General features: G+C 37.4%; 1 protein-coding gene across 1 annotated transcript in view; it reads right to left on the bottom strand.

The window, feature by feature from the left end:
• Positions 1 to 25642, bottom strand: part of COG3 (component of oligomeric golgi complex 3) — a 73257-nt gene that overhangs the window by 44300 nt on the left and 3315 nt on the right. Inside the window, exons 2-12 of the mRNA XM_025364506.1 lie at positions 17819 to 17965; positions 14835 to 14896; positions 13555 to 13720; positions 12283 to 12357; positions 11135 to 11227; positions 9964 to 10089; positions 8571 to 8651; positions 4198 to 4241; positions 3614 to 3740; positions 2916 to 3007; positions 1687 to 1826 (exon numbers count right to left, since the gene is read on the bottom strand). Of these exons, the coding sequence (XP_025220291.1) occupies positions 1687 to 1826; positions 2916 to 3007; positions 3614 to 3740; positions 4198 to 4241; positions 8571 to 8651; positions 9964 to 10089; positions 11135 to 11227; positions 12283 to 12357; positions 13555 to 13720; positions 14835 to 14896; positions 17819 to 17965 (1153 nt within the window). The remainder of the gene's footprint in view (positions 1 to 1686; positions 1827 to 2915; positions 3008 to 3613; positions 3741 to 4197; positions 4242 to 8570; positions 8652 to 9963; positions 10090 to 11134; positions 11228 to 12282; positions 12358 to 13554; positions 13721 to 14834; positions 14897 to 17818; positions 17966 to 25642) is intronic.

Raw genomic sequence — 25642 nt, 5'->3', positions numbered from 1 at the left:
AGAACATCAGGTTAAGAGATCAAGACCATCCTGGCCAAGATGGTGAAACCCCATCTCTACTAAAAATACAAAAATTAGTTGGGCATGGTGGTGCGTACCTGTAGTCCCAGCTACTCGTGAGGCTGAGGCAGGAGAATCACTGGAACCCAGGAAGTGGAGGCTGCAGTGAGCCAAGATTGTGCCACTGCACAGAGCGAGACTCTGTCTCAAAAAAAAAAAAAAAAGAAAAAAAATTCACATTAATTTTGGCTAGGTGCAGTGGCTCACACCTGTAATCCCAGCACTTTGGGAGGCCAAGGAGGGCAGATTTTGAGTCCAGGAGCTCAAGACTGGCCTGGGCAACATGGCAAAACCCCCTCTCTACAAAAGAAATATAAAAATAGCTGGGCATGGTGGCATGCACCTGTAGTCTCAGTTCCTCAAGAGACTGAGGTGGGAAGATCACCTGACCCCAGGAGGCAGAGGTTGTAGTGAGCCGAGATCGCACCACTGCATTCCAGCCTGGGTGACAAGAGTAAGACCCCCCAACTCAAAAACCAAAACAAAACAAAAATATTAATTTTAAAATCAGAAGCAATAAAAAATTTAGAAGCAGTAAAATGTGAGAAAATGAATGAGTTACATGCAATTGAGTAACTCTGGAAGAGTAACAAATTCAGTGTCTCAGTGAAAGCCAAAGTGAGGACAATAAATTCTGGGAGTAGAATAATCACTTGAAGGGTATTTTGTTTTTGTTTTCTTTTTGAGACAGAGTCTTGCTGTTGTTGCCCGGGCTGGAGTGTGAGGACAATAAATTCTGCGAGTAGAATAATTACTTGAAGGGTATTTTCTTTTTGGTTTTTTTTTTGAGACAGAGTCTTGCTGTTGTTGCCCAGACTGGAGTGTAATGGCGCAATCTCAGCTCACTGCAACCTCCTCCTCCCAGGTTCCAGCAATTCTCCTGCCTCAGCCTCCCGAGTAGTTGAGATCACAGGCGCCTGCTACCAGGTCTGGCTAATTTTTGTATTTTTAGTAGAGACAGGGTTTCACCACGTTGGCCAGGCTGTTCTCGAACTCCTGACCTAAGGTGATCCACCCACCTCGGCCTCCCAAAGTGCTGGGATTACAGGCGTGAGCCACCATGCCCGGCCTAAAGGGTTTTTTTTAAAGGTACCTAGGTACTATTAGGAAAATCATGTTCTCCATGACAATCAAATCAAATACTGAAGAATGTATCAGATGGACAAAGTAGAGCTATTCCAGAGAACTGCTTTTCTTTATTTGTAATTTCAAAACAGATGAACTATTATTATGAATACACACAAAAACAATTCCTGTTTTTTAATCAAAAGTATACAACATATTCAATTATTTATTTATGTATTTTGTATTCTGGTAAAGTGTGCTAGAAATGCCTAACCCAAAAGTGATGATGTGTTCTCTCTGGATTCCAGATGCCAGAAAGAAAACTGGCTATGATTATTTTATTACTAATTTTACCCAGATTTTAAGATTCTTTCCCTAACTGATTGCGTCTTTAGTGAGAGAATAAGGTGCAACTTCATTCAAGAAGGGACAAGGCATCAAGCCAAGTTTCAAAAATATTAAATTTATGTATTTAGTGGAGTGAGGGAAGAAGAACCTATTTTTTTTTCAAATTCATTGAGCCAGTGATAGAACTTAAAATGATCATTTCTACTCAATTACCATTGTTCTGTACATGATCTTCAAGCACCTCATTTTTAAGAATCCCACAAAGTTCCGACAGAGTCTCTAAGTGAATAACATGAATGATCAATGGCCTGAAGACATCATATAATGACACACACAGTTTCTCCAAAAGCTCACTAAAATGAAAGAATAAAACATGGCTATTAGTAGTAGTTTTTTCAGGATTTTCTAATAGTTTAGAAAACCTCATTGATTTCTTCCAGTCGATAAGAACAATAAGTATCTACTGGAAAACAGTATCTGAGGACATTATAGAATGATAAGGGAAAAGCTGAAAGTAATTCTAGAAACTGTTTGTTTCAAAAGCTCGGAATCAAGCAATCCACAGCAGTCAATTCAAAGTAGCTGCCCCCAAAGTCAACCTATTACAACTTTTATCTATTTCAGCAATAATTTTCTATATGTCCTTTCAAAACCAATAAAAATGACCAATAAAAATTAAGTCAGAAGACTTAATTACCTTTTATATTCTACTTCACTATAAATCAAATGGTAACTTTTCCCCCCAGGAAAGACAAGTTTAAAATTATTGAATACTTATAGACTTAGATAAACAAAATTCAAAGTACTTTGGTCATACACCAAGTATTTTGAGAAATTTTAAACATTTAAAAACTTAAGCTGTCTATATGCACCATACTGTCAATAGTACTCTTTTATACACAGTATTTCATCAAAAGTGATCACTTCAACTAAAACCATAAAATACTTTTCCTCATTACAAGAGTCATAGCTTTGAATATTTGTAAGAGTCAGAAGAGTGAACATGAAGAAACCAAAAGTGACTAACAGTGGATCTGAAAGACACTTTGAGAAAAATAAAGAAAAGGTTATTAAATAGTATCTATATTTTTAAATCTTTCATTAGTTAGAATCATAGAATTTTTTAACTAGAAGGAATTATTGTACTTAATGGAGATAAAGGGATCTAGATTCCAAGGCTACATAATTCTGTATAGACTTCTTCCTATCACACCGTAATATCTAAATAATTGCATTACAAATACAAAAGCATGTAAGTTGCACATTTAAGAAAATAACTTTTAAGAAAATATCTGTCCCACCCAACGATATTTTGTTCACAGACACACACAAGTTAAAACACTCTCCAGCTGACGATAGAATACTCCTATAATATACTGATTCATTATGGTCATGAGCAAGTTAAATTTTATGAACAAGAGTTAGATTCCATGTCCACCTACTCTAATTTTGATGTTGGTTTTGTGAAAAATTCATTGTAAAGTTGGTGTTCATCCTGGCAGACATGAACCATGAAGGCACAGCCACTACGAACCTGTAGTAAACAAACACACATCACCTACAGTTAAAGACACACAACGTTTCTTATGTTTATGAAATAAAGCCTATACTTTATCTTCAGAGATTACACATATATACTCTTAAAACAACTTACTGAATAAACAGAAAATGGTTGGTTTTCGATAGATTACTGCATAACGGGATTATAGGTGATTTTTATTTTCTTAATGCTTTAGTTTCTAAACTTTTCATAATAAACACAAATTACTTTTCCAGTTCAAAAGTATTTCAAAAAAGAGTGCTTATGCATTTTTTATAGTATGAATTAAAATTACACTAAACAAAAAAGCACTTCTGCAGCAAAAGCTAAGCTAAATTGTTTATATAAATCTACAAACTTTGAAACCTCATTTTTCAAGAACAATACTTATTTGTGAATCTTATCTCAAAAATAAGTAAAAAATAAGAATATTTTGCAAAGGTGAATAGGCTAATTACCAAACTAGATTTGTCATAACTAAAAACATGCTTTTTTAGTTCACTATGGACACCAAAACTAATTTAACCAAGTATAGTTTCTAGGATATCAACATAATTCAGAGGAAGATTTAACATTAAACCAAAACAAGTAGAAACTTACCAAGGCACAATGATCTCTATTATTTTGGCTGGTTAACTCTGCAACAGTGCAAGCAATACTAGGGCCCAAAAGGAGCTCCCGCTGATCAAGGTAACATTGGTGTATATCATTTAGCAGTTGTTGGTATCTGACAGAAAGCAAATGAGATTACACTTTTCATTTCAAATATGTAAATTAAGTTTCATCTTAAATCCCAGTGTAGGTTGCCAAACCTCTTTTAAAGCTAAAACGATCACCTCTCATTTGTGCACATTAACTATTTAATACTAGAAATACAGACATAAAACAAAAGCAAATCATAATGAACTGTGACGTCATAAGCCTCAGCTTTTAAAGAAGGATTTCTTTTCCAAGAATAGGGACCCCACATCTGCCCAAATAAGAAGGAAATCCTAGTACGGGAAAAACTGCTGTTATGTAAACTTGCTAAGTCTGTGACCTTGTTCCCCAAAATAAGTTGTATGTTACAAGAACAAGCTGGAAGGCAATTGCTCATAAAATATCAGAGATAAAACCAGATTTGGAAAAACAGTACTACAAGACGAAGGTTCATGTGGAAATCAGATTAACTTCTAGGTACTCACTCAGGTATTTTTTCAGACCGCAGTTCTATTTGTTCAATAAGAGTCTGCAAAGTAAGAAAAAATGCATTAAAAAACCATCTCTGTTATATTATCCATTACTTTCTGATTATAATATTAATTGTAACACATACTCAGAAAAACTGTAAATTTTTAATCATAAAAATCACTTATAATACCAAAAAATAATCACAGCATTTCAGTATATTTTCTTTCAGTTTTTTTATATCCACAGTTCTATATTTTTCTTTTTAAGCAAAACTGTAATTATACTACATATTCTGCTTTATAATTCTTTAAAAATTAACATTATTTCATAAACATATTCCTATCATTAAATACTTTTCAATACTAGATGAAAATGTATAGAAGGCCTTAGCATAGTACCTTAGTGTCTAGTCAACACTCAATGAATCATTATAAGCATGATTTAAAACATTATGCTAAAGGGCTACATAATATTTCTACTGATATCTAGGTTGTTTCCGGAGAATCAGAGCCCATTTGTGAAGAGCCTTGAGTGAAACTAGAGGGTTCCAGCACCCGCTCCTTAGTAGCTGTTTGAGCCCAGGCAAGCTGGTTCACTTCTGAGATTCCACTCCCTACTGTATAAAACTGGTATAACAGCACCTACCTCCCAGGTGGGGACCCCAAAACACCAGGTCAAAAGAGGTATGTATTTTTAGGGGCTTTTGATCTATTCTTCTAAAATGTTTTTTTAGAAAATAATCCAATTATATTCCTATCAACACTGTTGCCTGTCTCATAAATCCTCAGAAGCACTGACCTTAATCTGCCAATTTATGACAGACAAAAGTCACCCAGCCCTAACTTGCATATATTTTCCACACGTTCTGTGAGTAATCTGGTCATTTTTTATTAGATATTCATCTTTCTTTAGTTCACTTAGAATATATTATTTTGGTAATGTCATAGAGTAAAAAGCTTACTGTTTTTTCAAATATTTAGCAAATCTTCCCAATACCATGTAGAAAACTCCAGTCCTTCCTTTTTTATTTGGGATGTTTCTTTATATATTAAGTACTATAACATTCCATTCCAATGATCTGTCAGTGAATGCTTGAATCAATGACACTGTATTTTTCAAAATTTTCTTCTTTAGTCTTGCCTATTTACCAGGGAAAGTTTAGACTCACGCAAAAAAAAAAAAAAAAAAAAAAATCCATTGGAATTTTTGCTAGTACATTCTAACCAACAAATTACTCTGGGAGAAACTGACATTTTAAAAATTAAATCACCCCAACCAGGAAGAAGATGGGCTTACCATTTATTCAGCATTTTATAATTTTCTGTCTAGTTTTGTCATTTTCTTCATCCTTGTATTTCTGTTAAGGTTACTGCTAGGTAAGTATTTTATGCTTTTTGTCACTGATATAAAGGGGACCCCATCACATATATTAATTTGTTATTAATGGTATGTAGGAAAGTTACTGATAACTATATAATCATTTTACAATCACCCACCACACTGAGCCCTCTTATCCATACCATTTCTTTTCTAATCAAATTTTTATCATTAGTATTTGGCTAATAAGCAAAAGCAATCAATCAGGCACAATCTAAATCTCATGCATTCAATTAACATCCAGATATACATCTGTTAGACATCTAGGTTGTACACATATTCTACATATATATTCTATAAACAAAACTAAGTTTCTCCCATTTCAAAAAAATATTCCTTTAAACTGGCTGGCTTCTTTTTTTTTTTTTTTTTTTTTTTTCTGAGACAGGGTCTCACTTTGTCACCCAGGCTAGAGTGTAGTGGTGCTATCTTGGCTCACTGCAGCCTTGACTTCCAGGGTTCAAGCAATCCTCCCACCTCAGCCTCCCAAGTAGCCACACCACAGGTGCACACCACAATGTCCAGCTAATTTTGTATTTTTGGTACAGACAGGGTTTCGCCATGTTGCCCAGGCTGGTCTCGAACTCCTAAACTCAAAGGATCTGCCCTCCTTGGCCTCCCAATGTACTAGGATTGCAGGTGTGAGCCACTGCACCCAGCCATCAACTGGCTGACTTTCAAGAGAGAAACAAGCAAGGAAGTGAAGTCAGTCAGCAAAAGTAGATTATTATTTCTAGAAACTTCACAATGAGTAGAAAGAATATATATGCACCAGCTTCAATTAAATGTATCTCAGATATGTTATAAAATACAACATATACTGATTTTTGCCCCCTCCATGCTATCAATTAATCAAAAAAAAAACATGGATTCCTGCTACGTAGAATGAAAAAGGTACATACCTAACCTCATGAAATATCCTACCAATGCATTAATTCACCCCCTAATCTCACCTGGATTACTACAGAACCTTCCTTAGTAATGAGGCATCCCTGTCTCAAATCTCTCTTCACCATAATCCATTTTTTATATTGCATCCTTAATCTTTTTTATTAATACATAATTGTACATATTTATGGGGTACAAGTGATATTTTGATACATGGATACAATGTGTTATGATCAAATCAGAGTGTTTAGAGTATCCACCACCTCAAACATCTATTATTTCTTTGTGCTGGAAAAATTTCAAATCTTCCCTTTTAGCTATTTTGAAATATACAATAAATTGTTAACTATAGTCATCTTACCACACTACTGAACACCAGAATTTATTTCTTCTATTAAACTGTACATTTATACCCATTAACCAATCTCTCCACCTCCCCTCCACCCAACCCGTCCCAGCCTCTGGTATCTATCATTCTACTCTCCATCTCCACAAGACCAACTTTTTTAGTTTCCACATATGAGTGAAAACATATGATATTTGTCTTTCTGTGCCTGGCTTATTTTACTAACATAATGACGTCTAGTTCCATTCATGTTGCTGCAAATGACAGGATTTCATTTTTTGTTACAGGTGAATAGTATCTTATTGTTTATATATACCACATTTTCTTTATCCATTCATCCACTGATTGACACTTACGTTGATTTCATATCTTTACTATTGCAAATAGTGCTGCAATCAACACAGGTATCCCTTTGATACATTGATTTCCTTGCCTTTGGATAAACACCCAGTAGAGGGATTGCTGGATAGTATGATAACTCTATTTTTAGTTTTTTGAGAAATCTTCGTACTGTTTTCCATAATAGCTGTACTAATTTACATTCCCACCAACAGTGTATAAGAATTTCCTTTTCTCTGCATCCTCACCAGCATTTATTTTATGTCTTCTTGATAACAGCCATTCTAACTGGGATGAGATGACATCTCACTGTGGTTTTGATTTACATTTCCCTGATCATTAGTGATGTTGAACATTTTTTCATATACCTGTTGGCCATCTGTATAGTCTCCTTTTGAGAAACGTCTACTCAGCCTCTTTGCCTACTTTTTAACGGGATTATTTGGGGTTTTCTTCCGTTAAGTTATATTCTGAATATTAGTCCCTTGTCAGATGAATAGTTGTAAATGTTTTCTACTATTCTACAGGTTGTCTGTTCACTCTGGTGATTGTCTCCTTTGTTGGGCAGAACCTTTTAAGATTATTATAGCCCCATTTGTCTATTTTTGTTTTTGTTGCCCATGCTTTTGAAGTTTTAGCCATAAAATCTTGGCCTAGTCCAATATCCTACCTAAAACATTTCCCCTATGCTTTCTTCTAGTAGTCTTATAGTTTCAGATCTTAAGTCTTTAATCCATTTTATTTTGATTTTTGTATATAGCAAGAGACAGAGGTCTAGTTTCATTTTTCTGCATATGAATATCTAGTTTTCCCAGCAATCATCCTTTCCCCGCTAAATGTTCTTGGTGACTTTACCAAAAATCAGTTGGCCAAAAATGCATGCATTTATTTCTGAGTTCTCTATTCTGTTCCATTGGTTTACATGTCTGTTTGGCAAATCTGACCAAATAACTCCTCTGTTTAAGACACCACTTCATTGATTCTCTACTTTTCCTTTCATTGATTCTCTACTTTTCCTAAATTAGCATGACATGTAACACCCCTCGTGAGAGAGTCTTTGAAGTATAAAGATCTCTCCCAAAATGTATGTCTTTTAGGTCTCCTACAACCTTCCCTATATGTGCTGTTCTCTCTTTATCAAAACACCCTTATCGGTCCCTTCACGACCACCAGTCAAGCTTTCAAAACTCGTCTATCACCTTCATCTAGAAACCGTCCCTGAGCATCATAGGAAAAGCTAGATGTTTCCTGCTCTGTGGACTTCAAGAACCTAGACACAACACTAAGATACACTGCTATAATGTGGAAGGACAATGTCAACCTTTCATTCAAGTTCACTTCCTCAGTATAAACAAAGAGCCTAACATACAACAGTACTTCAAAAGGGCTGGATGAACAAATTTCATAGCAATGTACTACTTATGTCAATAGACTTACTCTGACTTTGGGGGCAGCAGCTCGAAATTTCACATAAAATAATGTGAAGGCGTTGTCTGCATTAGGTACAGACGAAGGATCCTAAAGAAACATGGGGGAGGAAAGGGAAGGAAGATAATTAGCAAACAAATAATCATTCAGAAAACCCAACAGAAACCATTTCCTATGGCTACTGCTTGGCCTGCATACCAACCAAAGCTTAGGGAGAAAAATCTCAGGGAGATTAAATATTATTATGGCTACAAATGAGAAATAATTAAATGGAACTATCATCTCTCCTTTATAGTTAAAATTAACCTTACATTATTTAAATTTTGGTGGTAAACAGATCTGAATTGAGATTCACATTCTGCCACTCATTGAATGTAGGACACTGGCCCATGTACTTCATCCCTCTAAGACTCAGTGCATCCATTAAACCCTAAAGGTTTGGTGCAGCTCAATAGTAAAGCACTAGCATATAATAGGTACCAGTATTTATGAGATATTAGTTTCCTAAACTTACTGAAAATTTTGCAAAATAAAAAAAATATATACGTTGGTTGGTGTGTCAGCTAAGAACAATGTGAACAGTAAAACTGCAAGCCAAACATCACAAGCTTTGAATGGAAAGTTCAAGAAGACACTCCACATTCTTGAGAAAATAAACTTAAAAACCAAAATATAACGTTTATGATTTTCTTAGGAAAGGAATATTTTCAATGACCATCTAGCTTGTTCTACTCTTATTTTCTAAGATTACACTCTGTTAATTTTCCACCTAGAATCAACTACAATATGTAATTAATTAATTAATTTGCTTCTTTCTGTACTGGTTATTTCTTTTGAATATAAGCTCCATGAGGGCAGGGACCTTACTAGCTCCTCTTTGTTTCTCTACAGTTCCTAATAAAATACCAAGCATTAGGCAGTGCTCAATAAAAATGTTTGCTAAATACAGAAAAGTTGAAAAATACAAAAAAAGTGTAAAGAATAAAATTTAAATTATGCATTATGAGATGCATAATTATGCATATGAATATGCTTCAAAAGCATATTAAATTATCCCACCACTCAGACGGAGCCACTTTTATGATTTTGGTGTATTTCCTTCTAATATTTCCATGAAAAAGATAGAAAAGGAATGTTTTAAGAGACAAATGATTTGTATCTTATTATTCATCATATAGTACTGAATACTTCTCACACTATTAAACATTATTTGAAAATAACATTTGCAAGGGATATTTATAACATAGTCATTTTTTCCTAGCATAAATAAAAAGCTGTAGTACAAACAAAAGGTAAAAATTTTTTGGAATTACAAAGTACTAATCTCAGCCAAAGATGATGGAAAATGAAAGAATCAAAAACAACAACAACAAAAACCTGTTGTTGAGATCAGTTAACTCACCCTTTTCAGTAACTGATTTGTGAGGGTCTGTAGTGTGTTCACAGTATATGTCTTCATGAGGTGCAAAGCTTTAGAAAGACACTGTTTAAACTTCAGCAAATATACGGGATAATCTTTAAAATTAGGCTGTAAGGAAAAGAGAAAGATTTACAAAGTGGAAACGACACAGACAAAAAGCAAGCTTTTAGTGAAAACCAAGGTGTCCCTATGTAAAACAATATATAAAGTTCAAAGACAGATTTCATAAAGATCATAAACTCCAAGAAGATGAATAAATACTGTGACTGTTTTAGTCACAGTCAAACCCCCTGTGCCTGGCACAAAGTAGGAGCTAAATACATATCTGCAGTTGTTAGCAAAAGATATTTTCAGCACCCCACGGACTTCAAGGCTAATATGTAAGGCCCAACTAGGAAAAGAAGAGGAGTTAGAGGAAATAAACACAGCAAAAATCCTGAAGAAACAGAAATAGAGGGTGATTAAATCAAAGGGCTTGTCCCTTTATTTCCCCCCAAGTAACACTTTGTTTCCAAAGAAATATCTAGCACGTCAAGACACCAACAATTTAAAAATGGCTCATCCTGTTAGATGGAATAAAGCTGAGTCAGCCAGGACGCATTCCATTCCAGGGGCCATTGCAGGAGCTAAAAGTACTTTTTACACCACTGCTAACAACAACTAAGAATTCACTACAACTTTTCTTTAATATGTTACAAATACATATTTTTCCCTTGGGCAGAAATAATCACTTTACAGCACAAAAAGTGATATAATAGGAATGTTGTTGTTTTTTGTTTTTTGGTTTTTTTTCTTGAGACGGAGCCTTGTCTGTCCCCCAGTCTGGAGTGCAGTGGCACGATCTCGGCTCACTGCAAGCTCCGCTTCCTGGGTTTACACCATTCTCCTGCCTCAGCCTCCCGAGTAGCTGGGACTACAGGTGCCCGCCACCTCGCCCGGCTAGTTTTTTGTACTTTTAGTAGAGACGGGGTTTCACCGTGTTAGCCAGGATGGTCTCGATCTCCTGACCTTGTGATCCGCCCGCCTCAGCCTCCCAAAGTGCTGGGATTACAGGCTTTGCTAAATACAGAAAAGTTGAAAAACACAAAAAAAATAGGAATAGGAATAGGAATCTTAAGATTTCTTTAAAACATGCAAAAATACTATGACTTACATGAGATGAGATATATGTTATACAATCATCTAACTTGGCCAGCATAGGTATAAATCCGTCACTATTCACCGACAATGTAGGGGAATTCAATTTCTTTAAGGGAAAAAGAAAACAATCTTAATTCACAAAAAATGATACAGATAAAAGTTGGAAACTATGGATCAGAGTCAGCATATTTGCCTTTAGGATATAACAGGTCTTTATAATAAATTTTAGAAGTCACCAAAATATCCTCAAACGTAGCCCACATGTACAATAAAGAAGAAAAAGCATACTGAGTTAATTCAGTTTATTCCTAATAAGCTTTAATAGTACTCTTCATGAATTAGGACATAGTACATATTACCCCACTATACAATGTCATATTCAAATAATATATGAAATACCTAGATTTCTCACTTTCTGGTATACAATATACATAATTTTTCTACTTGCAAACAATGGTGATTTTTCTGCAGGTTAAATGATTAACTAGCAGTCATACTACATTTAACAGTCATACTATGAAAGTAAAATACAACCAGTCAATCATTTCTTATCCTGATACAGAAATAGCTTGGCAACGACTACTTTCCACTGCATTCCATTGTTAACTAGTCACTAGTTTTAGTTATGTCTTTAACAAACTAAATACCTATGATTAAATGATTTTAATAACATGATTTATACATAGTTATGATTACTTTATGAGTCAGAAACAGAAATATAATTTACATACTTGTCTTTATTGGAACTATTATACTTTATTGGGATACAAGTATACATTTTGAGGACTATACTTTTCTTCAAACTAAACATGAGAATAAGTTTCAAAAAGGTTTTGACTACTATCATAGTAGCGCAACCACAGCAAAATCTAAATCTTCTTACAATCTTCCTCAAAGCTTACAAATAAGAAACTACAAGAGGTAACCAATAAAGAGATTTTAATACCAAGAATACAATTTAAGAAATACACCTTAACTCAAATATTTTAAAATCTGAACTGGTAATGGTATCTCCACTGTCTACAAATAGGAATATCTATTAGCAAGCAAGCTAAGTTAAAATATCACTCAAGCCAATTTATAGATTTAAAGATTACACGAACAAAGGCAAAAATAAAATAAAAATCACTAACTTTATAAGAAGCAAAGAACAATGCTTACTGTGTTAATAGTTTCCAATTCGTTAAAATAGGAAAGCTTTTGTTGAATGTTTTCAGCCAGATCAACAAGTTCCGACTTGCGTTTTTTAAAAGAGAAAAATCAATTATTATAAGAATACAAGAATCAACATGCCAGTCTCAAAGTTACACTAAATAGATTCACATTAGACACAGAGGGTTATATCAGATATAAGAATACAGCTCAAGTATTTCTATAATCATGAACTAAAATAGGCGATAATATTACAGTAAATTTCATATGATCTCTTCATAAAATAATAAATGACCACATTTTTAAAACACACAGAAGTACTTAAGTGTTGTAGCTCTAAGTCAAAAATAATCAATCAGTTGATCTTTTCAAAATGTCACCATTAGTATAATCACTATGCTTTTTTTTTGGAGTCTCGCTCTGTTGCCCAGACTGGAGTGCAGTGGCGCGATCTCAGCTCACTGCAAGCTCCACCTCCCAAGTTCACACCATTCTCCTGCCTCAGCCTCCCAAGTAGCTGGGACTACAGGCACCTGCCACCACGCCCAGCTAATTTTTGTATTTTTAGTAGACACAGGGTTTCACTGTGTTAGTCAGGATGCCCTCGATCTCCTGACCTCAAGATCTGCCCGCCTGGGACTCCCAAAGTGCTGGGATTACAGGCGTGCGCCACCACACCCAACCTCACTATACTTCTTTGAAAAGTGTCAGTAGCCGGGTGCAGTGACTCACACCTGTAATCCCAGTACTTACGGAGGCCGAAGGGGGCAGAGGACTTGAGGTCAGGTGTTTGAGACCAGCCTAGCCAACATGATGAAACCCTGTCTCTAATAAAAATACAAAAATTAGCCAGGTATGGTGGCACACTCCTGTAATCCCAGCTACCTGGGAGGCTGAGGCAGGAGAATCGCTTGAACCCAGGAGGCAGAGGTTGCAAAGAGCTGAGATCATGCCATTGCACTCCAGCCTGAGAGACAGAGCAAAAAAAATAAAAATAAAAAATGAAAGTGTCAGTAATAAAGAGTGGACAGAGCAAACCAACATAGCCACTACATTCTGAAATTGTACTGAGACCTAACAGCTCAAAACATAAGAAGGTTTGCCATTGCTATTCACACGTGCTTAAAAAGCGGGCTGTCAGTGTAACAGTCTGCATGCTGAGCACAGGCCTCAAACACAGCAGAGTTGAACATCTTGGAGAAATTAAGAAAATTAAAACTGTATTCATCTATTTTAAAATGTTAAATATAACAACTGACCCTCTTTCTTACTCCAAATTACCTGCTCTTTTAGGAGCTGTTCACAGGCTTCATGTAGGGTTCCTGTCTTATTGGACACAAAAAGATACTGTTTCTGCAAAGACTCCAGATGCTGAAGAGCACTGTTTACATCATTCAGTATAGCATCACACTGCTCCTGAAACCCAGACAAGTAATCCCTCATCTGTCTAGAAAACAGAACCAAAAGGGGATTGGCAATAATCTTTTCCCCCAATAGCATAGTAAAAAAACAACAAAGGCTCATTTTTCCCAAAACGTTCGAATTTCAGGAGGAAAGTCTGACCTACACACATCAGTTGATTATGTTAAGAAATGTACCAAAAGTTATGTCATGAACTGTTTCAATATTTAAGAAGGCAAATCACTAATACTATAAGTAACAAAAGGAATTAGCCTTGAAGCCATAACCTGGCTTTTCACATAGAAGGCAATGAATCACTGGCTCAACTTCTAAAGACTGGGACACCAAAGCCATCCCAAGCCACCAAATAAGGTCAATCCTTCCAATCACTTTCCTCTTTGAAAGACGGTGTGATGTCATGGAAAGAATTCTAGATTTAGAATTAGAAGACCCGGGTCCAAGCACCAGCTCTGCCCCAGTCTGCATGAGATTAAGCAAGTTACTTATTATTTCCAGGCCTCAGTTGTGTGATTAAATACAAAAAGAGAATTAAATTATAATTAATAGGTTAGGAGGAATAAGAATAGTAATATCTTTCCTCACACAGCTGTTAATGAAAATTAAATGGGATCATACATTAAAGAGTCTACCACACTGCCTAGCAATAATAGCCACCAAACAAATCAATACACTGAATATGAACATTCGACCCACAGCCCCCACAGTCAGCTAGAAACTGTACACTGTCATTTCCCCCATGCTGTCAACATCCACTGACAGAAGTATAGTTACAACCAACCGAAGTGGCCATCCTGAAAGTCTTTCGGGGATGTTTCTCCTTCTAAAAAGCAACAAACACCTCCTGGAATTCCTCTGAAACTCCTACTTGAACCTAGTTCTTCCTGGAGTTATCTGAAAACTAACATCTATCCCTCCTAACCTATTAATTATAAGGTAATTCTCTTTTTGTTTTTAATCACACAACTTCTAAATAACAGTTTTAAAGACCCAAATCTTCTCACTGGCTGTTCTTAAAGAATATATGGCTGTTACAGTTTTCTTACTACCTTAATTTTATTTAAAGACACTGATTATGAAATGCTTCAGATGACTGTGATCTAAAAATTAAGATATCCAACAAATGCAAGAGACACACATACCTATATTTAGTTCCTTCGTCTTGATCCATCTGAGTTTGCAGCTTTGCAAACCATGAGAAAAACTGGAAAAATAGAGTATTATATTGTGAACAAAACTAAAACTGACAAAATTTAAAGTGGCTACATGCTAAACAGCAAGTCAAAAGGACAGACACTACCCAAGTTTTATTGTTTAGGGCTCAGCCATAATCAGTTTTAAGCCAGGAGAAGATAATTTAATTATATCCACAATATCCATATGCTAGGAAAAGCAAAAGATATTAAAACATTGGCCATTTCACTGGGTGTGGTGGCTCACACCTGTAATCCCAGCACTTTGGGAGGCTGAGGTGGGTGGATCACCTGAGGTCGGGAGTTCGAGACCAGCCTGGCCAACATGGTAAAACCCCGTCTCTACTAAAAATACAAAAATTAGCCAGGTGTGGTGGCACATGCCTGTAATCCCAGCTACTCGGGAGGCTGAGGCAGGAGAATCGCTTAAACCCAGGCAACAGAGCGAAACTCTGTCTCAGAAAGAAAAGGGCCAGGCGCGGTGGCTCATGCTGTAATCTCAGCACTTTTGGAGGCAGAGGCGGGCAGATCACAAGGTTAGGAGATCAAGACCATCCTGGCTAACATGGTGAAACCCCGTCTCTATTAAAAATACAAAAAATAAGCCAGGTGCCTGTAGTTCCAGCTACTCAGGAGGCTGAGGCAGGAGAATGGCATGAACCCGGGAGGCAGAGCTTGCAGTGAACTGAGATGGCGCCACTGCACTCCAGCTTGGGTGACAGAGCAAGACTCCATTTAAAAAAAAAAAAAAAAAAAAATGGCCATTTCAGATGTCTTAAGGATTGAAAAAAAAACAAAAAACAAAAAAACTGGGCCGGGCGCGGTGGCTCAAGCCTGTAATCCCAGCACTTTGGAAGGCCGAGACAGGCGGATCACGAGGTCAGAAGATCGAGACCATCCTGGCTAATACGGTGAAACCCCGTCTCTACTAAAAAATGCAAAAAACTAGCTGGGCGAGGTGGCGGGCGCCTGTAGTCCCAGCTACTCGGGAGGCTGAGGCAGGAGAATGGCGTGAACCCAGGAGGCGGAGCTTGCAGTGAGCTGAGATCCGGCCACTGCACTCCAGACTGGGCGACAGAGCGAGACTCCATCTTAAAAAAAAAGTAAATAAATAAATAAATAAAAAACAAAAAAACTGGCCATTTTCAGAGTCAAATAAGGAAGAGTATTAAACATGCAATACGTAAAAAATGAATATTTCTTCCTAATAGGCTAATGCCTACTTGCTATAATCGTACAAAATTTGAGTAGGTAATATAGTGCTTTGGGCAAATATCAATATTAACGTTATCTAATAAGAACTGTGAGGCTCTAACTCAAAAATAATATTACAGAGTGGTTTAAGAATATGGACTGTGGGGCCGGGTGTGGTGGCTCACGCCTATAATCTCAGCACTTTGGGAGGCCAAGGCGGGCAGATCACAAGGTCAGGAGATCGAGACCATCACGGCTAACACGGTGAAACCCCATCTCCACTAAAAATACAAAAAATTAGCCGGGCGTGGTGGCGGGTGCCTGTAGTTTCAGCTACTCGGGAGGCTGAGACAGGAGAATGGCATGAACCCGGGAGGTGGAGCTTGCAGTGAGCCGAGATCGCCCACTGTACTCCAGCCTGGGTGTCAGAGCAAGACTCCATCTCAAAAACAAACAAACAAACAAAAAAACAGAATATGGACTCTGGTATCAGCTAGCCCTGGATCTGAATTCTGGCCTGAGAAATGTCTATTATTTAAAAGGCGGATGTGGGGAGTTGACCTTAAACGAGTATGAAGAAACTTTTTGGGGTGATAGAAATGTTTTATATCTTAATTATAGTTGTTGGTTACATACATAGGTATATACACTTTTCAAAACTCATTGAGCTGACACTCAAAATGAACACATATTATTGTACATAAATTATAAGTCAGTATATAAGTTTTTTTAAATTTTAAAGGGAGAACAGGTATAAGTTTCATCCAGAAGATTTTTTTTAAGCAGTTCAAACTAGTTCATAGACGTGGTGCAAGACTACCTTCAAGTGAACTTGAGAACACTGAATCTCAAGTAAGATTCAATGTCATGGGTACACAGTAGGCTTGCCATGTACCTTGGCTATCATTTGCTGAGCATTTACTGTGTACTTGCTACACAATGCATTTACATGCATTATCTTCTTTAACGCTCACAAAAATCCTACGAAATAATATATAATTATTCCTGTTTTATATATTAGGAAACTAAAGATCTAAGAAGCTAAGTAATTTGCCTGAGCTCACAAAGATGCTAAATGATGGAACTGACTTTCAGGTGCAGGTGAGCCTAGCTCAGGAGCTGGAATTCTTCATCGGTTTGTAGAACTGCCTCTCTTGACTTACTACATATGCAATCCAGTTCCAATACATGTACTTTATGTTTTATTTGGTAAATGCCTCAACTTTGACTCTTAATAGGACAAGGAAGAGGAGACAAGGAAAGTGGCAGAAGAAACTACTATAAGCTTAGGTTTCTAATGAGGAATGAACAAAAACCAAGAAAAAGTTACACATGCTAAATTATTGAAAAATAACTACAAGTGTTAATATTAAAAGAATATTTGGGTTTTTTAAAAAGGGAGCAACAAGTGAGATGGAGGGGTACCCATGCACACACTGAGGGAACAGGTTAACAGCAGACAGACACTGGGGGAAGTCGAAAGGGCACAAGACATCAGAACCTCAATAATCTATCAATGTCCAAATGTGGAATATCATGTTTTTCACATACATCATAACTATAATTGGGCAACAGATTCATTTAAAACACTTAAACAGCCACAACTAATGCAAAATCAAGAATGTTCTAGAAAGACTTGATGTTAACTATGGTGACAAATGTTCAGAACTTTTTTTATTAGCCTTGTCTTGAGACATCTGAAATAATCAAACATCCTTAGAAAAGATACGGCAATTCACCTGCTGTGCGGTTTCAATTCTTTCTTCTTCCATTCCTAAGGAAGTGAAGCCCTTCAAGAGAATGTCTTCTGTAGATTCAGGCACTACTGAAGTCAGTTCAATGGGCAGTGACTGGGATGTTAAACTGCACAAGTCTTCAATTGGAAGCTTGAAAAAAGAGAGTCACAAAGATATTTAAGTAACTTGAATATTCTCTGAACTTAACTTAAGATTGGGTTTCCATCTCAGTTGTTTTGAAATAGAAAGAAATATTTTCTATTAAATCATAGTAAGTTAATAAATACTATATAATACTAACACTTTAGGCTCTATGTTAAATGCCAGTCTCAAAATATAAACATGACACTGATGTCCCACCATTAGTAAGCTTTTTTTTTTTTTTTTTTGGTGACAGGGTCTTGCTCTGTCGTCCAGGCTGACATGCAAGGCGCCACCTCAGCTCACTGCAACCTCAGCCTCCAGAGTTCAAGCCATCCTCCCACCTCAATCTCCAAGTAGCTGAGACTACAGGCACGCACCACCACGCCCAGATAATTTTTGTATTTTTGGTAGAGTTGGGGGTCTAGACATGTTGCCCAGGCTGGTCTCAAACTCCTGGGCTCAAGAGATCCCCCCACCTTAGCCTCCCAAAGTGCTGGGATTACAGGCATGAGCCACCACATCTGGTCTGAGTTAGTTTTCTAAGAAGGGTGGTAAATCTGTGCTAATCCACACACATTTTCTCACTTGAGCCTCTTGTGAACTACCACCAGGCAAAGACAAAACCTGTGTGCTACTGCAAGTAGCTTGCCCTCCCTGGTATCTAACACAAAAGTCTGACCAACTAACAGGATTAACAAATCACACCCAATGACTGGGTTCAGTGGCTCACACCTGTAATCCCAGCACTTTGAGAGGCAGAGTTGGGTGGATCACTTGAGCGCAGGAGTTTGAGACTAGCCTGGGCAACACAGTGAAACCTCCGTCTCTACTAAAACTACAAAAATAAAAATAAAAATTAGCTGGGTGTGGTGGCACATATCTGTGGTCCAGCAACTTGGGAGGTTGAGATGGGAGGAACACCTGAGCCAGGAGGTGGAGGCTGCAGTGAGTCGAGGTCGTGCCACTGCACTTGAGTGAGGCCCTGTCTGAAAAAATACTTAAATAAATCACACCCAAGAATTGATTAGAAATAAACATTACCTCCTCCTACCATTTCCACCTACCCACTGGCACATCTCACCACACCTTCCTGCTGACAAATTTTGAAATTACAGCTGAATAAGAAGAATTTTAGAGTTTCCCATCAGTTTCAGAAGAGGCCCACTGACAAGGTCTCACTTTGACAATGTTAGATCTACAGTACTTTCTAGTTCTCCACTACCAAAGAAAGGCCAGCTGTTTATTTATAGTCATACAGACAAACTGTTTTTAGACCAAAACAAAGGGAAAATAGATGCTGGGGAAAGTAAAAGGACCTAATTGTTTAGGTTCAATTCCAGTTTTCAGCCCTCAGTTCTTAGTTTATGACATTTAAGGTCCACTGATGTAAGATATGATCCAAGGTCTTAAGAAGTTGCTGCCCTGTCTACTTTCTAAATATAGAAGTTTCATCTGAAGATGGCATTTTCTCTTCAAAGCTAAAATAAGCTAGGTACAAAATGCACCACTAATTTAGAAACACTGTCCTTTAAAAATAGGGTTGTGTATGGGTTCAGATAGGGCTATACTTATGGTACAGTAAAGTACATTACAATGCAGCCTAGTTAGAATCCTGCTCCTGTTCATTTACAAGCTGTGTGACATTGGGCAAATTACTTGATGTTTCTAATCCTCAATTTCTTCTCTTAGCTGACACAGATACAGTATCTGTATCATAAGGCTACTATAAAGAGTAAAAAGAAAACAAAGATGTGGGAAAATCAGCTTGTTGGAATGCCGGGAAGCTGCAGACAAAGCGTTTAGGAAGGTCCTTGATCTGCCTTCTCCCCACAAATGAGCCTGGCTCAAGAGTCAGGAGGGTCCTGGGTGTAGGCAAACAGGCCTCATTAAGGGCATCACTTGCTCATTGAAACTCTTTCTGAATGGTAACACAATCCCTGAGTATAAAAGGACGGTGGCCCAGCAAGAATTAAGTTTCTCAAATCCAGTAAGAATTTATCCTGAGTCTGAAGTGTCATCAGCAACTGTGTGCTGCCACTAGGGATTCTGGAGGACAGAGGAAGCTGTGCTGGGACAAGCCGCATCTACACCTGCTCTGCAGAAACCTTCCAATGAGCAACATGAGCTGTCTCCTTGGGGAGCCACCCAAGGCTCAAGGTAACCCACCTGAAGCAATGCTGCATGTAAAGCACTTAGCACAGACCTGACACATAGTAAGCAATACATTTGAGTACTGATATTATATTATTATTATTATTATTCCTATCTACTAGCAGCAACAGAGTAAGTTTATAAATCTAATTGACTTCTTGTAAAGCTGTCTTTACAAAAGTATATTTTATTAGCAGTAAAATTTAGTTCTATATGAATAGATGATGAAAAATTCAATCACATAATTCTATCAGCACTGTTTACATAATATCTAAGGGGTGCTGGGACGACCAGGCTCAGATTTGGAAAATATACCAGAAAACACATGAAAGTTAGGCTAGGATGAAGAAAGCTGAAAGAAATGTTGATTGCACCCTCACAATAACAAAAAGTCAATCCACAAGATTATAACTAGTCTTGAATCCATCAGTGTTGCAGAGTAACCAAGCAGATAAAAACCTGGGCAGCGACAGGAACCTCCAGGAAGAGACAGGCTGCGAGCACTGGCTCACCTGTGGCAAATCGTGGGGAAAAAAGAGATGGCAAACATTACAAGAGAAAACAGGCCGGGCGCGGTGGCTCAAGCCTGTAATCCCAGCACTTTGGGAGGCCGAGGTGGGCGGATCATGAGGTCAGAAGATCAAGACCATCTTGGCTAACACGGTGAAACCCCCATCTCTACTAAAAATACAAAAAATTAGCTGGGCGTGGTGGCGGGCACCTGTAGTCCCAGCTACTCGGGAGGCTGAGGCAGGAGAATGGCGTGAACCCGGGAGGCAGAGCTTGCAGTGAGCTGAGATCACACCACTGCACTGCAGCCTGGGCGACAGAGCGAGACTCCGTCTTGAAAAAAATAAAAAGAGAGAGAGAGAAAACAGCTCAGTCAAAAGACAAAGCAATCAACAGAGCCGGCCTCAGATGAGCAGGAGACTAGAACTATCAGACAAGGAATCTAAAATAACTGTAATTAACATGTTAAAGGCTCTGCTGTAACACACAGATAAGCAGTATGAACAGATATAAAATTTCAACAGAAAACTGAAAACTGTGTCAGAAGGAAATGTGACAAATAAAAATAATGGTAACAAAGACGAAGAATACCTGCAATGGGCTCATCAGTACACACAACACAGTTAAGGGAAAAAAAATCAGTGAACTTGAAGTTAGGTCAATAAAAATCACCCAAAATGGATCATACAGAGAAAACAGACTGGGAAAATAAAAACTGAACATAGCATCCAAGAATTGTGTGATGGTATCAAATTATATGATTATGTGTAAATGGGATCCCAAAAGAAGGAGAACAAGAGAGAACAGGGTGGAAGATATATTTGAAGAAATAACTGTTGAGAACTCTACAAAAATAATGAAAGATAAAAAACTACAGCTCTACAAAATTCGGAGAATCCCAAGCAGAATATACACATCCACACAGGCAAACCCCTCTATGCACATCATACTGAAACTCTCAAAAACCAAAGATAAAAGCTTGAAGGCAGCCAGAGGGAAAAAGGCATATTCTACACAGTGAAATAAAGGTAAAAATTACAGCAGACTTCTCATCAGAAACACAAGCCAGAAGACAACAGACCGACATCTTTAAAATGTCAAAAGAAAAACACTCAAGTCAGAGTTCTACACCTATAGAGAATTATCTGTTTAAAATGAAGGAGAAATAAGTACTGTTTAAAACGAACAGAAGTGCCAGGTGCGGTGGCTCACGCCTGTAATCCCAGCACTTTGGGAGGCCGAGGCAGGTGGATCACCTGAGGTCAGGAGTCCAGGACCAGCCTAGCCAACATGGCGAAACCCTGTCTCTACTAAAAATACAAAAATTAGCCAGGTGTAGTGGCAGGTGCCTGTAATCCCAGCTACTCGGGAGGCTGAGGCAGAAGAGTCGCTTGAACCCAGGAGGCAGAGGTTGCAGTGAGCTAAGATCATGCCATTGCACTCCAGCCTGGACTGTAAGAGCGAAACTCTGTCTCAAAAAAAAAAAAAAAAAAAAAAAAAAGCTGAGAGATTTCATTACCAGCAGACCTATACTACAAGAAATGTTAAAGGACATTCTTCAGGCAGATGGAATATAACGCTAGATGAAACACATATCTACCCAAAAAACTGAAGTGCTCCAGAAATGATTAAAATGAAGGTACATATGACAGTTTTTCTTTTTTTAATCAGTCAGCAAGAAATGTCAAAAGCAAAAGTAGTAACAATGTACTGTGGGTTTATAACATATGTAAAATTAAAATGCCTAAAACAATATTGCAAAACAGGGAAAGGAAGAAATGGAAGCATACTCTTTGGGGTGTTTTTTTGAGACAGGTTCTTGTTCTGCCACCCAGGCTGAAGTGCCGTGGTGCAATCACAGCTCACTGCAGCCTTGATTTCTGGGGCTCAAGCCATCCTCCTGCCTCAGCCTCCCAAGTAGCTGCAGCTGCAGGCAAGCACCACCACACCCAGCTAACTTTTTGATTTTCTTTTTTTTTTTTTTTTTTGGTAGAGATGAGCTCTCACTATGTTACCCAGGCTACTCCTGAACTCCTGAGCTCAAGCGAGCCTCCTGTCTCAGCCCCCCAAAGCGCTGGGATTACAGGCGTGAGCCACCGTGCCCAGCCAAAGAATCCTGCTGTAAGGTTGTTGTACTATATACATGAAGTGGTATAATAGTTAGAGGTAGGCTGTGACTAATTAAAGTAGTACAGACGCTCCTCAACCTATGATGGGGTTGTGTCCCAATAGACCCATCGGAAGTTGAAAATATCCTAAGTCAAAAGCACGTGGCTCACTGGGAGCTGTGGCTCACTGCCATGCCCAGCACCACAGGTACACTTTCTACTGAATACGTGTAGCTTTCACATAAAGCCAAAAGTCATAAGCTGAACCATCATAAGTCAGGGACCATCTGTATATTGTAAATCCTAAGACAACCACCAAAAAAACTGAAAATACATAGAGGACCTGGCAAACCAGTCCCAATATCACCTAGACCCATATCCATCTGTAATTCAATTTCTTTTGAGAAAAACAATTATAAATCTATCCGAAAGAATGCAGATCAATGTCAAAATGCCAGTTGTGACACCAGATACTATAGTTGTGCAAAATGTTACTATTGCGGGAAACTGGGCAAAGTGTACAGAACTCTCAGTATTATTTCTTATAACTGCAAGTGCATCTACATTATTTCACCTTTTTAATAAGTAGTGTAATAATCATATTCTCCCATCAGAGTTCATGAGGCCTTACACTGCATAACTCTAATACTATCTCACAATATATAACAAATTCCAGATAAAAAGTATAATTCCTTTTGTTCCAGAATCATTTATAATACACAGAGCTGTCCTTTTAAGTGTATTTATTTGAATAGGTAATAAATCTCAAGGCACAAAACTCAGGGGAGTCAGTGAAAAGTCTCCTTCCCCTCGTACTCATTCTCCAGCCATCTAGTTTCCTCCTCACGGGCAGGCTATCAATGTTACTAGTTTCTTAAGCATCTTTTCTAACATGGTCTATGCATATACAAAGGAAGTATACCTTTCTTAAACCCAAATAACAGTGTACACAGCTAGCCTTTTTCACTTAATATGCAACATTTTAAAATGTCTCTTCAACAGAGTATAAGGAAAAGACAGAATTTACTCTTACATTGTCATGACTTGTCATTAAACTATAAAGGGTGCTTATTTCAAAAGTCCCAAGAATACAGAACGATATTTAAGTGAAAAGCAAGTCTCCCTTCTTCCCTCTCCCCTGCTCGTCCAATTCTTCCTCTTTAAGCCAATACCAATGTTTATATTTTGAGAAGTTTTTCTAAGGAGTCTGAGGGTAAAATGAAGAACTACAAAAGTAGAAGGAACTAAAGAAATACTTTTGAATGTTTGATCAATCTTTTATGAAAATTATTCAAAATATATAATTTTTTTTAATCCAAATCATAAGACTTAAAATGAAAAGTAACATTCTCCACCACCCTCATTTTTCACCAGTTTAACCATTTTTAGTATTCTTTTATGGTAACTTTACAACTCTTAAACAACAACAAAAAAAAAGATTTACTGCTTTGTGTTTGAATTCATCAATTTTAGGTCCTATCTATACACTCTTACTTCACCATGTAAGATAAAGAAATCAGTACCTCTATATCTCTTCCCTGTTTACTCTCAAATTCTGTCACCTGTACTATCTCTTTTTTAGATTATCAAATTTTATAATATTTGCACCTGGTTCTGTGGTTAAGTCTTTAGAATGATTTTCAAAAGGATACTACCTGCTTCCTGCCTTCTATAAATATGCCCAACTTTCAGATTCATTGATACCATCTTTGGTTTTGGCGTGCCACGCATTTATTACTGTCATTTCAAAGGGATCTAGGGGTGTCATACACGTGTGCTCAGTCTGTTATCTTGAACCAAAAAAGTTTTATCTTCTAATTAACTTTAGAAAATAAATCATTTGAAAACTGTACTTGAGAAACTACTACAGATATTCCAGACATATTCTGTAACCTAGATGCGAGTAAATATATTCTAAATGTACAAAAGAGTATTCTATTTGATTACTTCAAGTACAAATACTACTTTTCAATCATAAGAACTTGAAAAACTAGAGGCAAAAAGAGGCTCCCTGTTTCCTGGTTCTAATACAAAACCATCTTCTCTCAAACCAAGCAAGAGAAGCCATAATGCAAACGATTCAAAGAAATCATTTTTTAAAGTAGCAAAACAAGTTGCTTTTTAATAGCATATGAGGAAATGCCCCCATTAAGTAGACTAGGCAGCTGTCTTCCTTTCTCAAAACACCTGGTATAGAATGACAAGTCAAAAAGGGTATCACACACTTTCCTGTTCTGACCTCTCATTCACTTGTAAGCAGGAGGAGACTGAATGCCTCCTGCTTACCAGCACTGTCCTGGCTTCCAGATGGAGCAGACAGATACCACTAGAGAGAGAACACAGTTCTAGATTGCTGGTGGGCCAGTGCTGCAGAGCTACTGTATAGTTTATGCAAATGGAGACACTAACATTAAATAGTAACTACAATAAATTCTCAAGTTTTGCCTGACCAGCTGAGCAGGTCCATGAAATAACAAGTAACATACCTCTCTCTCCCAAGCTTTACCTCTTGCAGAGCTCTGGGTTGGAGAAAACCACTTTTACAATCAATCTGATCAATGAATTCCCTAAACGAAACCTGATGTTATGTTCTCTGCTTGGAGCAAATTACTGAAGAGGTATAGGTGGAGTCTCAGAACCTTCCTCAAGGCACCTAACCTCTCCTTTTCTTACCTTTGGTCCAAATGACACCTATACCACCTCAGCATCACAGGATTCTAATCTATTCTTTTAAGATGTTAATGATTTGAAAGAAAGCACAAGAATAATACTAGCAAGTAACTTGCCATGTGCACCTTACATACGTGATTTCACATAATTCTCCCAACTCCCTATGAGATAAGTACTCACCATGAGTTAAGTCCCCATTTTATAAAGAAGAAAATTAAGGCTTAGAAAAGATAAACATCACATC

This window comes from Theropithecus gelada, chromosome 17 (genome assembly GCF_003255815.1).
Source record: "Theropithecus gelada isolate Dixy chromosome 17, Tgel_1.0, whole genome shotgun sequence".
NCBI lineage: Eukaryota > Metazoa > Chordata > Mammalia > Primates > Cercopithecidae > Theropithecus > Theropithecus gelada.
This window is presented reverse-complemented; position numbering and strand designations above follow the sequence as displayed.